The sequence below is a fragment of the Salmo salar genome, chromosome ssa07, assembly GCF_905237065.1.
Source record: "Salmo salar chromosome ssa07, Ssal_v3.1, whole genome shotgun sequence".
NCBI lineage: Eukaryota > Metazoa > Chordata > Actinopteri > Salmoniformes > Salmonidae > Salmo > Salmo salar.
In genome coordinates this window covers 58,579,384-58,603,852 of record NC_059448.1, presented here as the reverse complement: position 1 = coordinate 58,603,852, position 24,469 = coordinate 58,579,384, and the positions used below count along the sequence as shown (strand labels likewise).

The following is a 24,469-nucleotide window of genomic DNA, read 5'->3' as shown; positions in this document are numbered from 1 at the left end:
TGGGATTTATATTTGGGGCTGTGTCCACAGGGCTCTGGTCAAAAGTAGTGCGCTATATAGGGAATTGGTGTGCCATTTGGGACAAAAATCTTGATTCCCAAATAGTGTACAGGAAAACAGAAACTGGTTATTGTTTACAGAAAGCAAATTCTACATGTAGAATGTTGTGTATTGTGTATATCTGAAATATGGACATGATCAGTTTTATTGTCCTGTAGAACCTGTACAACCAGATATAAGGAAGTGATGTCAGAACTAAATGTATGGATTATGCTGTACAAACCCATTGGCTGATTCATTGACTCCCCAGGTTGTGTATCATTTCAAACAGGAAATCAGAAAAACTTTATAGACAAAAGTGTTATAACAATATGAAAGACAATGCTGAACAACTAAAGTGTTTATGATCCAGAATATATGATTAACAACGTTCCCTCTGCATCTTATTGCAGAAGCCAGAGTATTTAATTGTTTAGGTAGAGAGCCTGTTGTAACCTGGCCAGCGCCACCAGTGGATTGTCGCTGGCCTCTCCTACAGGGTAGTGTACAGAAGAGTCCTGCTGGAAGGAGCTCCTGGAGATATAGCCCAGGTCTGACCCACTGACGGGTCTCTTCTCCTGGGCAGCAGGCTTCATCACCTCCCCACCTTCCTCCATCTCTACCGGCTGGGAGTGGGTTATCTCTGGCAGGGGAGGGAGGTACTGAATCTGACTAGCCATTGGTACAGGTGGGGTAACCTGGATGGAGCTGAAGGACAGTTGTGATTGGCTCATCTTGACAGGAAGTGATAGGTCCATCTCTCCATGCTGTTGTGATAAGTAGCCATTCTCTGTGGACACAGAGGTGATTTCTGGGATAGCACTGAGACCACAGAGTGACAGCTGGAGAGACATTAGTTGTTCCAGGGTGTCAACAGAGGGTTGACAAGAAGGACTGTATGCCTCCTCCTCTTCCTCGTTCTCTAGAGGGCAGCGGTCTGCTGTTCCCCACCTCTCCTGTAGGTGGAGACAGTTCTCTCTGGCCAAAGGTGGCTCACTCAGGAGAAGATCTGACAACCCACAGGGTTGACTCTCCAGGGCATGGGGGTGCAGATCAGAGATAAGTACCCCAGGTGGGGCCTCAACGACTGGGTATGATGGGTACACCTGGTGGCTGTCAGAGCTGACCCTTGGAAGAAGCTCCAGCACAGACGTCCCATTACCTGGAAGAAGAAGACTTTATTAATCCATACTAGACAGACATTTGTTCTGTTGTACCAAACCCCTAGCCTGGGCACCAGTCAGTTTGTGCTATCATTCCACTCCCCTCTGATAAGCTTACCTTCCAGTCTCACTTCAGGAGTCAAGACCTGGACTCCCTGGCTGTTTTCATTGATCTCTACATCATAGCTGGAGATTGGAGGCCCCTTCCTGTATTCTGGAACACACTGTAGAACAGGAGGCCCCTTCCTGTATTCTGGAACAATCTCCAGAACAGGAGGCCCCTTCCTGTATTCTGGAACACACTGTAGAACAGGAGGCCCCTTCCTGTATTCTGGAACAAACTCTAGAACAGGAGGCCCCTCCCTGTATTCTGGAACAAACTCTAGAACAGGTGGCCCCTCCCTGTATTCTGGAACAAACTCTAGAACAGGTGGCCCCTCCCTGTATTCTGGAACAAACTCTAGAACAGGTGGCCCCTCCCTGTACTCTGGAACAAACTCTAGAACAGGCGCGACCGGATTTTCCAGTAGAGCATCATACTCTGTTACTGCGACCACTTCCTCCTCTGCGTTGATGTCAACACACTCCTGTTCAAACCAGTCTGGGTTTTCTAGCTGGAACACCTGGAAGGCTTCGATGGCGTCACGCAGATCCCTCCCCGATGGACATTTGAAGTACTCTTCCACTCCGATCCCCTCGATGTGGCTGACCTGATTGAATTAATTAATTCATTTTATTTGACACGTTCAAAATATACTGAACAAAAATATAAACGCAACAACTTTGAAAATTTTACTGAGTTACAGTTCATATAAGGAAATCAGTCAATTGAAATAAATTCATTAGGCCCTAATCTATGGATTTCACATGACTGGGCCAGGGGCGCAGTAATAATTTAATGCATTCATTCATTTTTTTACGTATGTTATTACACATTGATTACACTACCACTCGTATTTCATATGTCACAACGATTCATCGATACGTCTGCTATGATGCGGGTAAAGTTGTCTAGCGCACCTACAGTGCTGGTCATAAAAAAGCTAGCTAGCTCATGGATGCGGACAATGTTCTTCCCCAAAAACGTAGCAAAACGACATCATCTGTTTCAGTAGCTATCGTTAGCCAGCTAACTATATAGCTAGGTGTCATCATCTAAAATAACCCTAATTTATAAGACAGTTCTTATTTGATTAATGTTGGTTGGACCCATCTATGTGAAGCTAGCCACAATAAGGATTAGCCACAATAGTGGACTTTGCGGTTAGCCTTAAAAATAAAAGTATGGCATAATTCTACTATTTGTATTCATTTGCATCACTGTTAATTACATACTTTTATTTTGAAGGCCAACCGCAAAGTCCACTGTTGTGGCTAATCCTTATTGTGGCTAGCTTCACAACACATAACCCAGTCCGGTTCGAGCATCACTAGCCAGATTAAGTTAGCTGGCTGCTTATAACGTTAGCTTTGGGCAAAAGGGTTAAGTAGCTGGCTAGCTATTTATTTTCATGAACTGAAGTTCAATTTCAATTGGCGAACAACAAGTGGCTTCCTAGCTAATACTTACTCACAAGGATTCCTAAATCATTGCTAAGAAAAATGAAAATGGCTGCAGTTTCTACTGGTCATTGTTTTCAGGCTGGTTGTATTGGTGCTAGCTAGGTACCAAGCTAAAGCTAGCTACCCCAGAAGTTGCGGTGAACAAATTATGCTTTACTACCAACGCGGTATTGAAAACACATAGTTCGTGGACGGTGTTTGCTTGTTTGCAGACTGTTTTGTACAGCTTTGACAGTGCTACTGATAGTGTTGGCGGCGCTTGGCTTGGACGTGCAAATTCAGAACACACAGCATTCTATAATACAACTGTGTTATACGACGTGTCAAAATAAAAGCTTATTTAACGTGTCAAATAGTGTTATTTGACGTGTATCTTTTTTTTGACATGTAAAGACCCAAACGGCGTTCCATAGTATGTCGTGAAGCTAATAGCACTGATGCTATTACTGTGTAACTCCGGTAAGGCAACATCTGAACAATAGCGCACTTGGTAACGTTAGTGTGTACCGGTGCTCGACCAGTCGTGAAGCCAACATCACCCACGACAGAGAACGGTTGATTGTCAAGGGCAATGAATTCCATTATCTTGGCTTTAATGGATTTCAACTTTGAGTTGTCTCTCGCTGAAATTTTCTTTCTCTTTCAAATTACTGCTCGACTTGACGACTGCTCGATCCACACAGCAGACATTGTGGGCTAGGTTAGGAATTCTGTGTTACACGTGTAGCGCAAGATTTTACGTGGCGTCATTACGTCATGTACCTACGTTATATAGGTATGCACGTCAGCTTTGACATCGGTTTTAAACATCGGCGTTAAACTAGACATCGGGCCGATACCGATGTTGCCATTTTTAGCTAATATCGTCCGATTTGTTGGAGATTTTCCAGTCATCTGATGATTCTCAGTACCTATACTGTTCTCTTTGAAGTAGAAACAATAATTAATATAAGCTTAGACGTGTGTAAGCAGAATGAACGCTAAGCCCATGTGAGTGTACAAAGCTGGATCAACATCGAATTGACCATTGGACATGTAAAAAAAACAGAACGTAAGCAGAATCTGTGTCGATGAGGCGAAGCAAGGTAAACTAACAAGACGTGACTGGTCTGGGCCATATCTAATCTTGTGAAGGATACTGGGACACGCACATGGGTTAATCATACATAAGACAACGTCAGTCTGAACTTGTGAAGACCTTTGGACAGGAACATTAGCTAAGGCATGTCATGCCACCAATAGAATCTATGCCCCAATGTCTGAGCCAATAAGAGGATGGAAACTAAGTAAGACAACAAGATTGGGAAAATGGGGTGATGACGTTATGTAAAGGTAAGACTGTATAAAAACCAAGCACTAAGAATGGAGATTCAGTTGTTTCCTGAACTAACTCGGCTTTGTTGCTCTCTGTGATAAAGTCTAATTGAATTCACAAGCTCTGGTATTTTCCACAACAGATTCTGATGTGTTCACCGATATATAGTGCATCCCTAACTATTACCTTGAGAAAGCTAGGACCAGACTGGCCGTCCCTGTCCCATACACTAGGGTACAGAACAACAGACCAGGCAGGAAGCATAGGGAGATCCCATCAACAAACTGACCTGTCCTGGTGCGTACTTCTCCTGGTCCAGGATCCTGAAGCAGAGCTCCTCAAAGTGCTTCATTAGCTTGTACTTCACAGCGATGTCGAAGACAGACGGCACGTCACGCTCGCTGCCGACATCGTCAAAGTAGGCCACCATGTACTTCCCCAGCGCGGCGGCCTGCTGCATGTCGGGCAGGAAGAGGTTGAGGGCCGGGGTCAGCATGTCGTCGATGGGCGACCGGAGGTCCTCTCTTAACGTCACACGACTCTGGCCACACATCGCCCTCCACTTGGCCTGGACGCCACGAGAACAGAGGACCAGGATCTTGTCTGATGATTTGTTGACCTGTAGGAGAGAAGCGGAGAGAGGGGGAGGAGAGGAGAAGAGAGGAGTTGACAAGGAAAGAAAAGAGGAGAGAAGAGGAGAGAAGAGGCAGGAGAGGAGAAGACAAGAAGAGGAGAGAGGAGAGAGAGAGGAGAAAAGAGAGGAAGAGGAGAGAGGGGGGAGAGAAGCGGAGAAAAGAGGAGGAGAGGAGAGAAGAGAGGGGGGACAGAAGAGGAGAAAAGAGAGGAAGAAGAGAGAGGGGGAGAGAAGCGGAGAGGAGAGAGGGGGAGAGAAGCGGAGAAAAGAGGAGGAGAGGAGAGAAGAGGAGAGGAGAGAGGGGGAGAGACGAGAAGCGAAGAGGAGAGGAGAGAGGGGGAGAGACGAGGGGGAGAGAAGAGAGGACAAGAGAAGATGAGAGGAGATCGAGGAGAGAGGGGGAGAGAGACAGATTTGTCAATCTGTCCATCTGTGGAAACATAATTTTTTTCTGTTTTGTTCAAGTGCCTTGCTAAAGGGAACAACGGTACAGGGTCTGAAAACAACAACCTTCCGATTCCCACTTTTACATCCTAACCGTCTAGTCCTCTTCTCTACCGGGCCTGTATGTATAAAGCGTTTCAGAGCAGGACTGCTGATCTAGGAGCAGTCTAGCCTTTTAGATTATATTGAAGGATATTACATGAACAAGGGACACTTGATCCTAGATCAGCACTCCTGGTGTCTACCCACCTGTTGTCTCTGCCACTCCAGCCAGGGTAGTCTCCCCACAGTGCCCAGCCAGGCTGTGTCTAGAAGGTCCAACACCACCTCAGTTCCACACTTGGCCTGGAGGAAGGCACAGAGCTTCAGGACTATCTTCCTGTAGAGAGGATGGTCCTGAGAGTAGATCACCAACACCCTGGGAGGAACCCTGGGGAGATGAGGAATCTGGGCCTCTAGCTCTACAGCTGGGGGATAGGGGCCTGGTAGGACTGAAGGAGAGACAGAGAGGGAAGGAGGGGAGGGAAAGAGAGAGATGGAGGTAGGTGAGAAAGAGGGAGGGAGGAGACAGAGCAGAGAGAGAGAGGGAGAGACAGAGAGAGACAGAGGGAAGGAGGGGAGGGAAAGAGAGAGATGGAGGTAGGGAGGGAGAGAGAGAGGGAAGGGAGGGAGAGACCGAGAGAGAGACAGAGAGGGAGGGAGACAGAGAGGGAGGGAGGGAGGGAGGGAGACAGAGAGGGAGGGAGGGAGGGAGGGAGGGAGGGAGGGAGGGAGGGAGGGAGGGAGGGAGGAGGAGGGAGGGGAGTGAGAGGAGAAAGAGTGATAAAGAGAATAATGAGAAAATGAAAAAAAAAGAGAACAAGAAGATAGCAATAAAAGTACCAACTAGAAAGATGAAACTATGAAACAGGAAGTCAGATTGATGCTCCTCTATTTCACGGACCATTGACTCCCAAAATCCATCCTCATTTCTTAACCATCATATTAGCTAATGTCTTAATTAATGTCATGCATTTAGTTATGGCTACATGGCCGTGCAGTAACGAAGCATATCATATACATGCCTGTATTTCAGAACAGCCAAAGTAAGTCAAATAGAGACTTGTCAAAATAACTTGTTTGTCACTAAGGAGCACTGAATAACCCATTTCCAATACATTTTGAGTGATTAAGTGAGAGATATTAAGTGAGCGATAACGGCATCTCTCCTCAACCAACCTTTCTTTCTCCGTCTCCGTAGTTGATAGACAAGACAACAGACCAGTCCACTGACCAGCAGCAGCACCACGGCTGCTACGGCGGTGTAGATTTTAGGAGATGAACAATCTCCAGGTAACACAGTTGGAGGGGTCCCTGAAATCACACCAATATTCTGTTAGTGGAGAACATAAAATAGGTAATAAATAGACTTGTTGATGAACCTACCACATATGTTAAACGTTCTCCGTCTTCGCACACAGTCGTTGTTGCAACGGCTAAAAAACGGCTGGATCTAGTAGGAGGAAAATGAAGCTGTGCTTTACTAGGCCACTATCAGGTACACAACAGGTCTACAACATAAACCTCTAGCTTGCTGAACACTGCCGGCAATTTGACGGAAACAAGTAAGTTGTAAAGTTCTAAGGAGGACTTACCTCCACATCAAAATGGCAACAGGTCCGGGGCCACTTCTCCAGGTCAAACGCTACATTCAGCAGTGTTTGGTTGGTCTAAAGAAAAACATAAGATATGAACTCGTTTATCTTTCTGCTTGATCTCTACATCATAGACGTAGGTACGGTGCCTTGGGAAAGTATTCAGACCCCTTCCCCATTTCCACATTTTGTTATGTTACAGCCTTATTCTAAAATGGATGACATTAAAAAGAAATCCTCATCAATCTACACACAATACCATAATGACAAAGTGAAAACAGAGTTTTAGAAGTTTTGGCAAATGTATTACAAATAAAAAACAGAAATACTTTATTTATATAAGTATTCAGACCCTTTGCTATGAGACTGTAAATTGAGCTCAGGTACATCCTGTTTCCATTGATCATCCTTCAGATGTTTCTACAACTTGATTGGACATGATTTGAAAAGGCACACACTTGTCTATATAAGGTCCCACAGTTGACAGTGCATGTCAGAGCAAAAACCAGGCCATGAGGTAGAAGGAATTGTCCGTAGACCTCCGAGACAGGATTGTGTCGAGGCACAGATCTGGGGAAGGGTACCAAAACATGTCTGCAGCATTGAAGGTCCCAAGAAGACAGTGGCCTCCATCATTCTTAAATTGAAGAAGTTTGGAACCACCAAGACTCTTCCTAGAGCTGGCTGCCCAGCCAAACTGAGCAATCGGGGAGAAGGGCATTGGTCAGGGAGATGAACAAGAACCCCATGGTCACTCTGACAGAGCTCCAGAGTTCCTCTGTGGAGATGGGAGAACCTTCCAGAAGGACAATCATCTCTGCAGCACTCCACCAATCAGGCCTTTATGGTAGAGTAGCCAGACGGAAGCCACTCCTCAGTAAAAGGCACATGACAGACCGCTTGGTCTAACTGACTCTCAGACCATCAGAATCAAGATTCTCCGGTCTGATGAAACCTGACACCATCCCTACGGTGAAGCATGGTGGTGGCAGCATCATGCTGTGGGGATGTTTTTCAGCGGCAGGGAGTGGGAGACTAGTCAGGATCGAGGGAAAGATGAACGGAGCAAAGTACAGAGAGATCCTTGATGAAAACCTGCTCCAGAGCGCTCAGGATCTCAGACTGGGGCGAAGGTTTACCTTCCAACAGGACAACGACTCTAAGCACACAGCCAAGACAACACAGGAGTGGCTTTGGGACAAGTCTCTGAATGTCCTTGAGTGGCCCAGCCAGAGCCTAGACTTGAACCCGATCGAACATCTCTGGAGAGACCTGAAAATAGCTGTGCAGTGACGCTCCTCATCCATCCTGACAGAGCTTGAGAGGATCTGCAGAGAAGAATGGGAGAAACTCCCCAAATACAGGTGTGCCAAGCTTGTAGTGTCATACCCAAGAAGAATCACTGCTGTAATCGCTAGCAAAGATGCTTCAACAAAATACTGAGTAAAGGGCCTGAATACTTACGTAAATGTGATATTTCCTGGCTTTTTTTTATACATTTGCAACAATTTCTAAAAAACTGTTTTTGCTTTGTCATTATGGGGTATTGTGATGTCATTATGGGGTATTGTGATGTCATTATGGGGTATTGTGATGTCATTATGGGGTATTGTGTGTAGATTGATGAGTAAAAAAACAATTTAATCCATTTTAGAATAAGGCTGTAACATAACATAATGTGGAAAAAGTCAAGGGGTCTGAATCCTTTCCGAATGCTCTGTATGTGTGAAGAAGATTAGAATCTGAGGCAGAACCACATCGATGAAGTGTGACACAGGATGTGCAGAGTCTCGCTTTGCAAACCTAAATGTTCTAGGTCAAACCATTGGAAGGGAAAACAACACGTCTTCTGTACCGATGTGTAACGTCATGTAGCGAGCTACAGACACAATTCTGCTGATGATGTAGTTCTTTACACAATGAGAAGGATGTAAAAAAACGGTAACACTTCAAATCAAAGTTTATTTGCCACATGCGCTGAGTACAACAGGTGTAGACCTTACAGTGAAATGCTTACTTACAGGCTCTAACCCATAGTGCAAAAAAAGGTATTAGGTGAACAATAGGTAAGTAAAGAAATAAAACAACAGTAAAAAGACAGGCTATATACAGTAGAGAGGCTATATACAGTAGTGAGGCTATAAAAGTAGCGAGGCTACATACAGACACCGGTTAGTCAGGCTGATTGAGGTAGTATGTACATGTAGACATGGTTAAAGTGACTATGCATATATGATGAACAGAGAGTAGCAGCAGCGTAAAAAGAGGGTTTGGCGGGTGGCGGGACACAATGCAGATAGCCCGGTTAGCCAATGTTCGGGGGCACTGGTTGGGCGGGACAATTGAGGTAGTATGTACATGAATGTATAGTTAAAGTGACAATGCATATATGATAAACAGAGAGTAGCAGCAGCGTAAAAGAGGGTTTGGGGGGGGTATACAATGCAAATAGTCCGGGTAGCCATTTGATTACCTTATCACTTAGAATAGAGCACCCTATTCCCTATATAGTGCACTACTTTTGACCAGAACCCTATAAGTAGTTTACTTGATAGGAAGTAGGGTGTCATTTGGGACACGCCCTTAGTTATTTATGTATTTTTTCATTTAACTATGCATGTCAGTTAAGAACAAATTGTTATTTTACAATGACGGCCTACCCTAACCCCTAACCCAGACGACACTGGACCAATTGTGCGCCACCCTATGGGACTCTCGATCAACGATCAATTGTGATACAGCCCGGGATCGAACCATGGTCTGTAGTGACGCCTCTAGCACTGAGATGCAATGCCTTAGACCGCTGCACCACTCGGGAGCCTAATTTGTTAAAGGGAACCTACATATGTCTATTGACTTCATAAGCCATTCATAAGTCATTTATAAGCCATTCATAAATCATTCATAAGGCATTCATAAGCCATTCATAAATAATTTATAAGGCATTCATAAGCCATTAATAAATCATTCATAAGGCATTCATAAATCATTTATAAGGCATTCATAAATCATTCATAAGCCATTCATAAGCCATTCATAAATCATTTATAAGGCATTTATAAGGCATTCATAAATGATTCATAAGGCATTCATAAGCCATTCATAAGGCATTCATAAGCCATTCATAAGCCATCCATTCATCACTCAAAATGCGTGAAATGAAATGTATGCATTCACTACTGTAAGTCGCTCTGGATAAGAGCGTCTGCTAAATGACTGAAATGAAATTTAAAAATTCATAAGGCATTCTTAAGCCATTCATAAGCCATTCATAAGCCGTTCATAAGGCATTCATAAGCCATTCATAACATGAATAACCATACCATGTCTGTGTCCTGCCATTGTCTGTTGTTGGAGCACAGTAGTGAGACTCTGTACTTGTGTGAGTGCTGGTCTGTACCAAACCCGACAGTGAGCGTGGTTCTGCCTTGTGGTCCAGTAGACCGCTCCAGCGTAGTATTAGGTCTCCACAGACTCCCTTCACACAGCAACAAAGGAACACTGTCAGAACTGAGTAGCAGCATCCTGGAATGTTCTACTACTTGTGTTTATGCACCTCTTATAGAATTAGATTTTATTATTTATTTATTTATTTATTTTATTTATATAAAAGTATTGAGGAGTTTCTATAAACAGTACCGGCACCCAAAATGAGTACTGGCACCTATTTCAGTCCAAGTCAAGAACTGGTCACAATACACTATGAACATTATACCTGTATGACTTATTTTAAGATATTTATTTAACTAGATGTTAATTACAACCACTCACCACTTCATATAATATAACAGTAATGTGATTGGTCACTCACCACTTCAATATAACAGTAATGTGATTGGTCACTCACCACTTCATATAATATAACAGTAATGTGATTGGTCACTCACCACTTCAATATAACAGTAATGTGATTGGTCACTCACCACTTCATATAATATAACAGTAATGTGATTGGTCACTCACTACTTCATATAATATAACAGTAATGTGATTGGTCACTCACCACTTCATATAATATAACAGTAATGTGATTGGTCACTCACCACTTCATATAATATAACAGTAATGTGATTGGTCACTCACCGGTCTCCAGACACACCTTGCTCCTCTGAATCTTGGGATCTTTACAATCTACGGTTAAATGACATCTATTACCTCACGATTGAATTGAATTTTGAACTAAACGTTATAACAAGTATGTTTCAGGTATTGAATGTTGAATACCTGGAAAGCTGTTGATGCCAATCCAATGTGCAGTAGGAATAGACAGTAGACTAGTGTACAAAGTCTCTACACTGTGTTTTACTCATCTCACCTGGGACAGTGATATGTTTATAGATGTTATAACCAGAGTGTTTCAGGTTTGGTTTGGGGAGGTTGGAGACGGAGACAACGTATGACAGGCCGGGTTCAACCACCACTCGATCCAGGGAGAAAGACCACTGAGAGAAAATACATTGTCTGTTTACTACGGTGTGTCACGTAAGAATGGATATTTACCGTTAAATTGATCACTTGTAATGCGCCCTACCTTTTCATATGCTGGATTAAGCATGGGTATCTTATCGAAGAATTCATATCGAACACACAGATTCTGGTTTGTGGCTTCCTTCAGAACATGAAGCTCTGTTCCTTTCAGGAAACGAATACTTCCTGATGAGAAGAAGAAGAAGAAGGTGAAGAAGAAGAAGGTGAAGAAGACATGTAAAAGTCACAAACTGCTAATATACTTCTAGTGCTACTCTCCACTTATTCCACATCTAACAAATAGCACCCTGTGGCTTAGTGCTACTCTCCACTTATTCCACATCTAACAAATAGCACCCTGTGGCTTAGTGCTACTCTCCACTTATTCCACATCTAACAAATAGCAACCTGTGGCTTAGTGCTACTCTCCACTTATTCCACATCTAACAAATAGCACCCTGTGGCTTAGTGCTACTCTCCACTTATTCCACATCTAACAAATAGCACCCTGTGGCTTAGTGCTACTCTCCACTTATTCCACATCTAACAAATAGCAACCTGTGGCTTAGTGCTACTCTCCACTTATTCCACATCTAACAAATAGCAACCTGTGGCTTAGTGCTACTCTCCACTTATTCCACATCTAACAAATATCACCCTGTGGCTTAGTGCTACTCTCCACTTATTACACATCTAAGAAATAGCACCCTGTGGCTTAGTGCTACTCTCCACTTATTCCACATCTAACAAATAGCAACCTGTGGCTTAGTGCTACTCTCCACTTATTCCACATCTAACAAATATCACCCTGTGGCTTAGTGCTACTCTCCACTTATTACACATCTAACAAATAGCACCCTGTGGCTTAGTGCTACTCTCCACTTATTCCACATCTAACAAATAGCAACCTGTGGCTTAGTGCTACTCTCCACTTATTCCACATCTAACAAATAGCACCCTGTGGCTTAGTGCGCTTTAATAGGGAGGCAAGGTCATGTCACACTGTGATAGTGGCCAGTCAACCCACCTTCATCCTGAGCTTTCCATCGGGCCACTAAAACAGGCACCAGGTGTCCCTCCTCATCTTCTCTAGTGTCCAGCTCCACCTCTAGGTTCACTGGGCTGTTAGGAGTGTAGAGCCGAGGCCTCAACCACCCTTTATCCAGGCAGTTATCTATGGAGGGGAGGGAAGTAGAGGAGAGGAGATGGGAGGGGATGGGGAGGAGAGGAGATGGGAGGGGAGGAGGGGAGGAGAGGAGATGGGAGGGGAGGAGGGGAGAGGAGATGGGAGGGGAGGAGATGAGATGGGAGGGGAGGAGATGGGAGGGGAGCAGAGGAGAGGAGAGGAGATGGGAGTGGAGGGGAGGAGAGGAGATGGGAGGGGAGGAGGGGAGAGGAGATGGGAGGGGAGGAGAGGAGATGGGAGGGGTGGGGAGGAGAGGAGATGGGAGGGGAGGAGATGGGAGGGGAGGAGAGGAGATGGGAGGGGAGGAGAGGAGAGGGGAGGAGAGGAGAGGAGATGGGAGGGGATGGGGAGGAGAGGAGAGGAGATGGGAGGGGAGGAGGGGAGAGGAGATGGGAGGGGATGGGGAGGAGAGGAGAGGAGATGGGAGGGGGGGGAGGAGAAGAGATGGGAGGGGAGGAGATGGGAGGAGGAGAGGAGATGGGAGGGGGTGGGGAGGAGAGGAGATGGGAGGAGATGGGAGGGAGGAGAGGAGATGGGAGGAGGAGAGGAGAGGGGAGGAGAGGAGAGGAGATGGGAGGGGATGGGGAGGAGAGGAGAGGAGATGGGAGGGGAGGAGGGAGAGGAGATGGGAGGGGATGGGGAGGAGAGGAGAGGAGATGGGAGGGGAGGGGAGGAGATGAGATGGGAGGGGAGGAGAGGAGATGGGAGGGGAGCAGAGGAGAGGAGAGGAGAGGAGAGGAGAGGAGAGGAGATGGGAGGGGAGGAGAGGTGAGGAGAGGAGGGGAGCAGAGCGGAGGGGGAGCAGAGGGGGGGAGGGAGGGGAGCAGAGGGGGGAGGGGAGGGGGGAGCAGAGGGGAGCAGAGGGGGGAGGGGAGGGGGAGCAGAGGGGGGGAGGGGAGCAGAGCGGAGGGGAGGGGGAGCAGAGGGGGGAGGGGAGCAGAGGGGGGGAGGGGAGGGGGAGCAGAGGGGGGGAGGGGAGCAGAGCGGAGGGGAGGGGGAGCAGAGGGGGGAGGGGGAGGGGAGCACTTGTTGATGAAGGAAGTGATGAACTATCACGTCAATGCAACCGTTTGTTTGAACAAAACAACCCCACACTGTAAAACACTGTGTGGACCAATAGTAAGAGTCTATGGAACGTCAGAGATACTACTCACTGATGTTGGCTTCACATCTCAAACCCTGCACAAAAACAGGAACGTACACAGGCACATGAGCAAATGAAAACCATAGAACAAGAAACAACAACAACTGAGAATGTATGATGAACTAATCATGTATTTCTGTTAAGTCTAGCACTGCCAAAAAAAAACGGACTTTCCTCTGTTTTAGATATATTTACACACTATGAGGTTGGAATAATACTGTGAAATTGTGAAAATTATGATAATGCCCTTGTAGTGTAAAAAGCTGTTTGAAAAGACCACTGGAAATGTTGGTCATAGTGACATCACAAACTGTAAATGAGAAGGAAAAAAAACACCTGTATTTGTCCTTTAATTATTTTGAATGCATTACAAATAAATGTACTTGCTGAGATTAGTGGTGTTTTTGATAATATCACAATTTCAAAGAACAATAGAATGAGTAGTCATCTTTTTTGATAAGATATTTATCTTATTATGATAAAGTAAATTAGTAGCCTTGGCATAATGAAAGTCAGCCTGATGGACAGATTATAGATATATATTTTTAATGTAACTTTTATTTAACTAGACAAGTCAGTTAATAATAAATTCTCATTTCCAATAACGTCCTACCCCGGCCAAACCCGGGCCACGCAGGGCCAACTGTGCGCCGCACTATGGGACTCCCGATCCCTGCCGGATGTACTGATGCACTGAGAGAGTTTGACCGTTTACCCGAATACATTTTTAAAAGTCAGTCGTCATTTACCTCCTGAGTACAGTTTAGTGTGGGCCATGTCAAAATCCATAGACTTGATGAAGTAGAGACAAACGCCAACAACAATCCCACCGGGAGAAGTAACTTCATTTTCGTTTAGTCAAAAGCGAGTAGCTTTCCTCCCGCAAATCATTTTCACATTTCTAATTGTCATTGGAATCATAAATGTAGCGCACCCGTCACGATAGAAACAAAGAAAAACTCTCTCTAATCTGTAAACGCGCATTTACTGTACAATACAGTAGCTATACTAGACAGACAGTAAATAAGATGCCGTTCACATGGGGAGTCCACGAAATGTCTCATGAAGGTAAATACTCAGAATTCCCCGTGAAGGAAGGTCGGTACAACGTCTAAATGCCTAACTTACTGTAACTTCCTGGTGGTTATGCAAATGTGAAGAACACCTGATCTACTGGAAATATTGTTTTTTCTCCTTCCTCTTTGTGTGTCAGGTGCGTGGGTATATAGGGGCTCTCCCAAATGGCACCCTATTTCCTGTGTAGTGCACTACTTTTAGCCAGGTCCAATAGGGATCGGGCCAGAAGTAGTGCACTATGTAGGGAATAGGGTGCCATTTGGGAAGATTACATAGAGTACACTATTATTATAGTCATTGCATATTTGTATTTCCAGTTAGACTTGATCACTCCAAGTTATAATATTTATATTTCAAGTTAGACTTGTTTCACTCCAAGTTATCAAATTTATATTTCCAGTTAGGCATGTTTCACTCCAAGTTATCATATTTATATTTCCAGTTAGGCATGTTTCACTCCAAGTTATCATATTTATATTTCCAGTAAGGCATGTTTCACTCCAAGTTATCATATTTATATTTCCAGTAAGGCATGTTTCACTCCAAGTTATCATATTTATATTTCCAGTTCGGCATGTTTCACTCCAAGTTATCATATTTGTATTTCCAGTTTGGCATGCTTCACTCCAAGTTATCATATTTATATTTCCAGTTAGGCATGCTTCACTCCAAGTTATCATATTTATATTTCCAGTTAGGCATGCCTCACTCCAAGTTATCATATTTATATTTCCAGTTAGACATGCTTCACTCCAAGTTATCATATTTATATTTGATAACCTTTTTTGGTTCTACAATTACGTATAACTATATAACTATATATAACTATCTAACTATGTATAATTAGATAACTATATATAACTATGTATATCTAGATAACTATATATAACTATCTAACTATGTATAATTAGATATCTATATATAACTATGTATAACTAGATATAACTATATATAACTATATAACTATGTATAACTAGATAACTATGTATAACTATGTATAACTAGATAACTATGTATAACTAGATAACTATGTATAACTATATAACTATGTATAACTAGATAACTATGTATAACTATATAACTATGTATAACTAGATAACTATGTATAACTATGTATAACTAGATAACTATGTATAACTATGTATAACTGGATAACTATATATAACTATATAACTATGTATAACTACATAACTATATATAACTGTATATAACTATATATAACTACGTGCATTAGATAACTAGATATAACTATGTGTATTACATAACTATGTGTATTAGATAACTATATATAACTATGTATAACTAGAGAACTATATATAACTATGTGTATTAGATAACTATATATAACTATGTATAACTAGAGAACTATATATAACTATGTATAACTAGAGAACTATATATAACTATGTGTATTAGATAACTATATATAACTATATAACTATGTATAACTAGAGAACTATATATAACTATGTGTATTAGATAACTATATATAACTATGTATAACTAGATAACTATATATAACTATGTATAACTAGATAACTATATAAAAATATGTGTATTAGATAACTATACATAACTATGTGTATTAGATAACTATATATAACTATGTATAACTAGATAACTATATATAACTATGTATAACTAGAGAACTATATATAACTATGTGTATTAGATAACTATATATAACTATATAACTATGTATAACTAGAGAACTAGATATAACTATGTGTATTAGATAACTATATATAACTATGTATAACTAGATAACTATATATAACTATGTATAACTAGATAACTATATATAACTATGTATAACTAGATAACTAGATATAACTATGTGTATTAGATAACTATATATAACTATATAACTATGTATAACTAGATAACTAGATATAACTATGTGTATTAGATAACTATATATAACTATGTATAACTAGATAACTATATATAACTATGTATAACTAGATAACTAGATATAACTATGTGTATTAGATAACTATATATAACTATGTATAACTAGATAACTAGATATAACTATGTGTATTAGATAACTATATATAACTATATAACTATGTATAACTAGATAACTATATATAACTATGTATAACTAGATAACTAGATATAACTATGTGTATTAGATAACTATATATAACTATATAACTATGTATAACTAGATAACTATATATAACCATGTATAACTAGAGAACTAGATATAGCTATGTGTATTAGATAACTATATATAACTTTATACAGTTACTATGTAGAACTTGATTATTTGTTCTAAGAGTGTAGGCTTACTACCAGAAGAAGTAGAACACCTATATACTGTATATTTGACTTTTGCTGAGCTTTCAGTGTAGGGGGCATTTCGTTCCATTGACCAGTAGATGGTAGTATTCTCCTAGGGTCAGAGTATAGAGACCTAAAACAACCAGGTGAGGAGAGTTCCTTACTAATCAGTGACCTTAATTCATCAATCAATTACAAGGGAGGAGCGAAAACCCGCAGACACTCGTTGGAATGAGTTTGTCGCCTGGGATGTAATGTAGCGATTGAGCCACCAGGTGGCAGAAGACCACGTCTGAAGAATGAACAGTTGAGGTGATTGCATCTATACTCTATTGAAGATTTTAAAAAAAGGATTTAAAAGAATTGCAAAGAACCTGAACTGACCCCTGCATAGTCTCAGTTTTTCCTATTCATGAAATCACGTTGAAAATGAGACACGTTAATGACTGAATGAGATAGATCGTTATGCAGAGAGACAGAACATTTACAGAGGTATTGGGTCATCAGGATGCAGTCAGACTTGATACAGTACATTCGGAAAGTATTCAGACCCCTTGACTTTTTCCACATTTTGGTACGTTACAGCATTACTCTTACAGCCTTATTCTAAAATGGATTAAATCGAAATACTTTCAGAATGCACTGTACATATCAATCAAACAGGGTTTATTAAAAAATAGACAAACTAATAGAAGAACATGTTTCAGTTTTATACAATACGCTAAAAAACAAGATATAGATTCGTCAATAATGGCTGTTGATGCCGAAAAGCCTTTCCACCGTCTCACATTTGCTTTTTTAAAGCAAGACTTTGGAAGCTTTCAATTTTCCAGCTGAAAAAAAAACATTTCATAAAAATATTATATAAAATGTCCTAAAGCAAAAATATACACAAATAATACATTATCAGATGAAATTACTTTAGAAAGGGGCACAAGACATGGATGTCCTCTCTCTCCCTTCCTGTTTCCACTGGCAATTGAACGGCTTACAGAATAATTAGACAGGACCCAAACGTAACAGGTATCAGTAAACATGAATATAAACTCAACTTATTTGCAGGCGATTTCCTGATATACCTGACCGATATTGAAAACTGCTAAAAATATTTTCAGAATACTCTAAAATCTCAGAATATAAAATTAACATGGACAAAAAATTAAATAATGTCAATAATAAAAAGAATAACTCATGATCTACGGTAATCCTTTAAGTGGACTAAAACACATATATAATACTTAGGATGCTTAATAAGTGACAACAAATATATAATTATAACTTTATCCCATTACTCAACAATATGAAAGCAGATTTAATTACATGGATCTTCCCATACATCTAACAGGTAGAATAAACCTCTTCAGAATGGCATGGCTCCACAAGTTTATGTACTTATTCTCTGTAATACCAATTACCCCACCAAAGACATTCTTTAGAGAAGTACACTCAGTCAGAATAGACTTTATATGGGAAAATCATAAAATAAAAAGTAAGGTGGTACCTTCCTGAGTCTGAGGGTGGTTTTAACCTTCCTGAGTCTGAGGGTGGTATGAACCTTCCTGAGGGTGGTTTTAACCTTCCTGAGTCTGAGGGTGGTATTAACCTTTCTACGTCTGAGTGTGGTATTAACCTTCCTGAGTCTGAGGGTGGTATTAACCTTCCTGAGTCTGATGGTGGTATTAACCTTCCTGAGTCTGAGGGTGGTATTAACCTTTCTACGTCTGAGTGTGGTATTAACCTTCCTGAGTCTGAGGGTGGTATTAACCTTCCTGAGTCTGATGGTGGTATTAACCTTCCTGAGTCTGAGGGTGGTATTAACCTTCCTGAGTCTGAGGGTGGTATTAACCTTCCTGAGTCTGAGGGTGGTATTAACCTTCCTGAGTCTGAGGGTGGTATTAACCTTCCTGAGTCTGAGGGTGGTATTAACCTTCCTGAGTCTGAGGGTGGTATTAACCTTCCTGAGTCTGAGGGTGGTATTAACCTTCCTGAGTCTGAGGGTGGTATTAACCTTCCTGAGTCTGAGGGTGGTATTAACCTTCCTGAGTCTGAGGGTGGTATTAACCTTCCTGAGTCTGAGGGTGGTATTAACCTTCCTGAGTCTGAGGGTGGTATTAACCTTCCTGAGTCTGAGGGTGGTATTAACCTTCCTGAGTCTGAGGGTGGTATTAACCTTCCTTAGTCTGAGGGTGGTATTTACCTTCCTGAGTCTGAGGGTGGTTTTAACCTTCCTGAGTCTGATGGTGGTATTAACCTTCCTGAGTCTGAGGGTGGTATTAACCTTCCTGAGTCTGAGGGTGGTATTAACCTTCCTGAGTCTGAGGGTGGTATTAACCTTCCTGAGTCTGAGGGTGGTATTAACCTTCCTGAGTCTGAGGGTGGTATTAACCTTCCTGAGTCTGAGGGTGGTATTAACCTTCCTGAGTCTGAGGGTGGTATTAACCTTCCTGAGTCTGAGGGTGGTATTAACCTTCCTGAGTCTGAGGGTGGTATTAACCTTCCTGAGTACAGGTCATTGTTGGACTGTGTATTTTTGTCCGGTGCCTGTGTGAATTGTTGATGGACATTATTAATTTCTGGTTATTGGAATTATCTTCTCTCCTGCGCCTGACTCCTACACCCATCTCTCGTAGAGAGACATTACAGAATGTTGGAATATAACTAACAAAATGACAGTTATGGGCACCCCTGTTCCTTATGGGCACCCTGTTCCCTATGGGCCCCTCTGTTCCTATGGGCCCCCCTGTTCCTATGGGCCCTCTGTTCCCTATGGGCACCCCTGTTCCCTATGGGCCCCCTGTTCCCTATGGGCACCCTGTTCCGTATGGGCCCCCCTGTTCCCTATGGGCCCTCTGTTCCTTATGGGCCCCCTGTTCCCTATGGGCACCCTGTTCCCTATGGGCCCCTCTGTTCCCTATGGGCCCCCCTGTTCCCTATGGGCCCCCCTGTTCCTTATGGGCCCCCTGTTCCCTATGGGCCCCCTGTTCCCTATGGGCCCCTCTGTTCCCTATGGGCCCCCCTGTTCCCTATGGGCCCCCCTGTTCCCTATGGGCCCTCTGTTCCCTATGGGCCCCCTGTTCCCTATGGGCCCCCCTGTTCCCTATGGGCCCCCCTGTTCCCTATGGGCCCCTCTGTTCCCTATGGGCCCCCCTGTTCCCTATGGGCCCCCCTGTTCCCTATGGGCCCCCCCATTCCCTATGGTCCCCCTGTTCCCTATGGGCCCTGGTCAGGAGCGGTGCACTACATAGGGAACAGGGTACAGTTTGGGACTCATTCCAGGTATTGGGTTCCAGCAGCTGTGAGCAGAGTAGAGCAGTAGTCTGATATGCTGTTTGCTGTCTCAGTGCCCTGTATTACAGCAGGGATAACCCTGTACAGGTACATATCACACTGTCTCAGTGCCCTGTATTACAGCAGGGATAACCCTGTACAGGTACAGATCACACTGTCTCAGTGCCCTGTATTACAGCAGGGATAACCCTGTACAGGTACAGATCACACTGTCTCAGTGTCCTGTATTACAGCAGGGATAACCCTGTACAGGTACAGATCACAACCCACACTGTCTCAGTGTCCTGTATTACAGCAGGGATAACCCTGTACAGGTACAGATCACACTGTCTCAGTGCCCTGTATTACAGCAGGGATAACCCTGTACAGGTACAGATCACACTGTCTCAGTGTCCTGTATTACAGCAGGGATAACCCTGTACAGGTACAGATCACACTGTCTCAGTGCCCTGTATTACAGCAGGGATAACCCTGTACAGGTACATATCACACTGTCTCAGTGCCCTGTATTACAGCAGGGATAACCCTGTACAGGTACAGATCACACTGTCTCAGTGCCCTGTATTACAGCAGGGATAACCCTGTACAGGTACAGATCACACTGTCTCAGTGTCCTGTATTACAGCAGGGATAACCCTGTACAGGTACATATCACACTGTCTCAGTGCCCTGTATTACAGCAGGGATAACCCTGTACAGGTACAGATCACACTGTCTCAGTGCCCTGTATTACAGCAGGGATAACCCTGTACAGGTACAGATCACACTGTCTCAGTGCCCTGTATTACAGCAGGGATAACCCTGTACAGGTACAGATCACACTGTCTCAGTGTCCTGTATTACAGCAGGGATAACCCTGTACAGGTACAGATCACACTGTCTCAGTGCCCTGTATTACAGCAGGGATAACCCTGTACAGGTACAGATCACACTGTCTCAGTGCCCTGTATTACAGCAGGGATAACCCTGTACAGGTACAGATCACACTGTCTCAGTGCCCTGTATTACAGCAGGGATAACCCTGTACAGGTACAGATCACACTGTCTCAGTGCCCTGTATTACAGCAGGGATAACCCTATACAGGTACATATCACACTGTCTCAGTGTCCTGTATTACAGCAGGGATAACCCTGTACAGGTACAGATCACACTGTCTCAGTGTCCTGTATTACAGCAGGGATAACCCTGTACAGGTACAGATCACACTGTCTCAGTGCCCTGTATTACAGCAGGGATAACCCTGTACAGGTACAGATCACACTGTCTCAGTGCCCTGTATTACAGCAGGGATAACCCTGTACAGGTACAGATCACACTGTCTCAGTGTCCTGTATTACAGCAGGGATAACCCTGTACAGGTACAGATCACACTGTCTCAGTGCCCTGTATTACAGCAGGGATAACCCTGTACAGGTACATATCACACTGTCTCAGTGCCCTGTATTACAGCAGGGATAACCCTGTACAGGTACATATCACAACCCACACTGTCTCAGTGTCCTGTATTACAGCAGGGATAACCCTGTACAGGTACAGATCACACTGTCTCAGTGCCCTGTATTACAGCAGGGATAACCCTATACAGGTACAGATCACACTGTCTCAGTGTCCTGTATTACAGCAGGGATAACCCTGTACAGGTACAGATCACACTGTCTCAGTGCCCTGTATTACAGCAGGGATAACCCTGTACAGGTACAGATCACACTGTCTCAGTGCCCTGTATTACAGCAGGGATAACCCTGTACAGGTACAGATCACACTGTCTCAGTGCCCTGTATTACAGCAGGGATAACCCTGTACAGGTACAGATCACAACCCACACTGTCTCAGTGTCCTGTATTACAGCAGGGATAACCCTATACAGGTACAGATCACACTGTCTCAGTGCCCTGTATTACAGCAGGGATAACCCTGTACAGGTACAGATCACACTGTCTCAGTGCCCTGTATTACAGCAGGGATAACCCTGTACAGGTACAGATCACACTGTCTCAGTGCCCTGTATTACAGCAGGGATAACCCTGTACAGGTACATATCACAACCCACACTGTCTCAGTGCCCTGTATTACAGCAGGGATAACCCTGTACAGGTACAGATCACACTGTCTCAGTGCCCTGTATTACAGCAGGGATAACCCTGTACAGGTACATATCACACTGTCTCAGTGCCCTGTATTACAGCAGGGATAACCCTGTACAGGTACAGATCACACTGTCTCAGTGCCCTGTATTACAGCAGGGATAACCCTGTACAGGTACAGATCACACTGTCTCAGTGCCCTGTATTACAGCAGGGATAACCCTGTACAGGTACAGATCACACTGTCTCAGTGTCCTGTATTACAGCAGGGATAACCCTGTACAGGTACAGATCACACTGTCTCAGTGCCCTGTATTACAGCAGGGATAACCCTGTACAGGTACAGATCACAACCCACACTGTCTCAGTGCCCTGTATTACAGCAGGGATAACCCTGTACAGGTACAGATCACACTGTCTCAGTGTCCTGTATTACAGCAGGGATAACCCTGTACAGGTACAGATCACACTGTCTCAGTGTCCTGTATTACAGCAGGGATAACCCTGTACAGGTACATATCACACTGTCTCAGTGCCCTGTATTACAGCAGGGATAACCCTGTACAGGTACAGATCACACTGTCTCAGTGCCCTGTATTACAGCAGGGATAACCCTGTACAGGTACAGATCACACTGTCTCAGTGTCCTGTATTACAGCAGGGATAACCCTGTACAGGTACATATCACACTGTCTCAGTGCCCTGTATTACAGCAGGGATAACCCTGTACAGGTACAGATCACACTGTCTCAGTGCCCTGTATTACAGCAGGGATAACCCTGTACAGGTACATATCACACTGTCTCAGTGCCCTGTATTACAGCAGGGATAACCCTGTACAGGTACAGATCACACTGTCTCAGTGCCCTGTATTACAGCAGGGATAACCCTGTACAGGTACAGATCACACTGTCTCAGTGCCCTGTATTACAGCAGGGATAACCCTGTACAGGTACAGATCACACTGTCTCAGTGCCCTGTATTACAGCAGGGATAACCCTGTACAGGTACATATCACAACCCACACTGTCTCAGTGTCCTGTATTACAGCAGGGATAACCCTGTACAGGTACATATCACAACCCACACTGTCTCAGTGCCCTGTATTACAGCAGGGATAACCCTGTACAGGTACATATCACAACCCACACTGTCTCAGTGTCCTGTATTACAGCAGGGATAACCCTGTACAGGTACAGATCACACTGTCTCAGTGCCCTGTATTACAGCAGGGATAACCCTGTACAGGTACAGATCACACTGTCTCAGTGCCCTGTATTACAGCAGGGATAACCCTGTACAGGTACAGATCACACTGTCTCAGTGCCCTGTATTACAGCAGGGATAACCCTGTACAGGTACATATCACACTGTCTCAGTGTCCTGTATTACAGCAGGGATAACCCTGTACAGGTACAGATCACACTGTCTCAGTGTCCTGTATTACAGCAGGGATAACCCTGTACAGGTACAGATCACACTGTCTCAGTGTCCTGTATTACAGCAGGGATAACCCTGTACAGGTACAGATCACACTGTCTCAGTGCCCTGTATTACAGCAGGGATAACCCTGTACAGGTACAGATCACACTGTCTCAGTGCCCTGTATTACAGCAGGGATAACCCTGTACAGGTACATATCACAACCCACACTGTCTCAGTGCCCTGTATTACAGCAGGGATAACCCTGTACAGGTACAGATCACACTGTCTCAGTGTCCTGTATTACAGCAGGGATAACCCTGTACAGGTACAGATCACACTGTCTCAGTGCCCTGTATTACAGCAGGGATAACCCTGTACAGGTACAGATCACACTGTCTCAGTGCCCTGTATTACAGCAGGGATAACCCTGTACAGGTACAGATCACACTGTCTCAGTGCCCTGTATTACAGCAGGGATAACCCTGTACAGGTACATATCACACTGTCTCAGTGCCCTGTATTACAGCAGGGATAACCCTGTACAGGTACAGATCACACTGTCTCAGTGCCCTGTATTACAGCAGGGATAACCCTGTACAGGTACAGATCACACTGTCTCAGTGCCCTGTATTACAGCAGGGATAACCCTGTACAGGTACATATCACACTGTCTCAGTGTCCTGTATTACAGCAGGGATAACCCTGTACAGGTACAG

General features: G+C 43.6%; 1 protein-coding gene across 1 annotated transcript; it reads right to left on the bottom strand.

The window, feature by feature from the left end:
• Positions 1-314: 314 nt before the first annotated feature.
• On the bottom strand, positions 315-14,647 carry i17ra (Interleukin-17 receptor A). Its single transcript, NM_001165364.1, is given in 14 exon segments — positions 315-1,201; positions 1,321-1,912; positions 4,370-4,699; positions 5,408-5,649; positions 6,377-6,511; positions 6,584-6,650; positions 6,793-6,867; positions 10,116-10,270; positions 10,876-10,923; positions 11,108-11,234; positions 11,324-11,445; positions 12,287-12,433; positions 13,600-13,624; positions 14,339-14,647. Coding segments are annotated over 14 exon segments (2,901 nt in total). The 5' UTR covers positions 14,438-14,647; the 3' UTR covers positions 315-464.
• Positions 14,648-24,469: the final 9,822 nt, after the last annotated feature.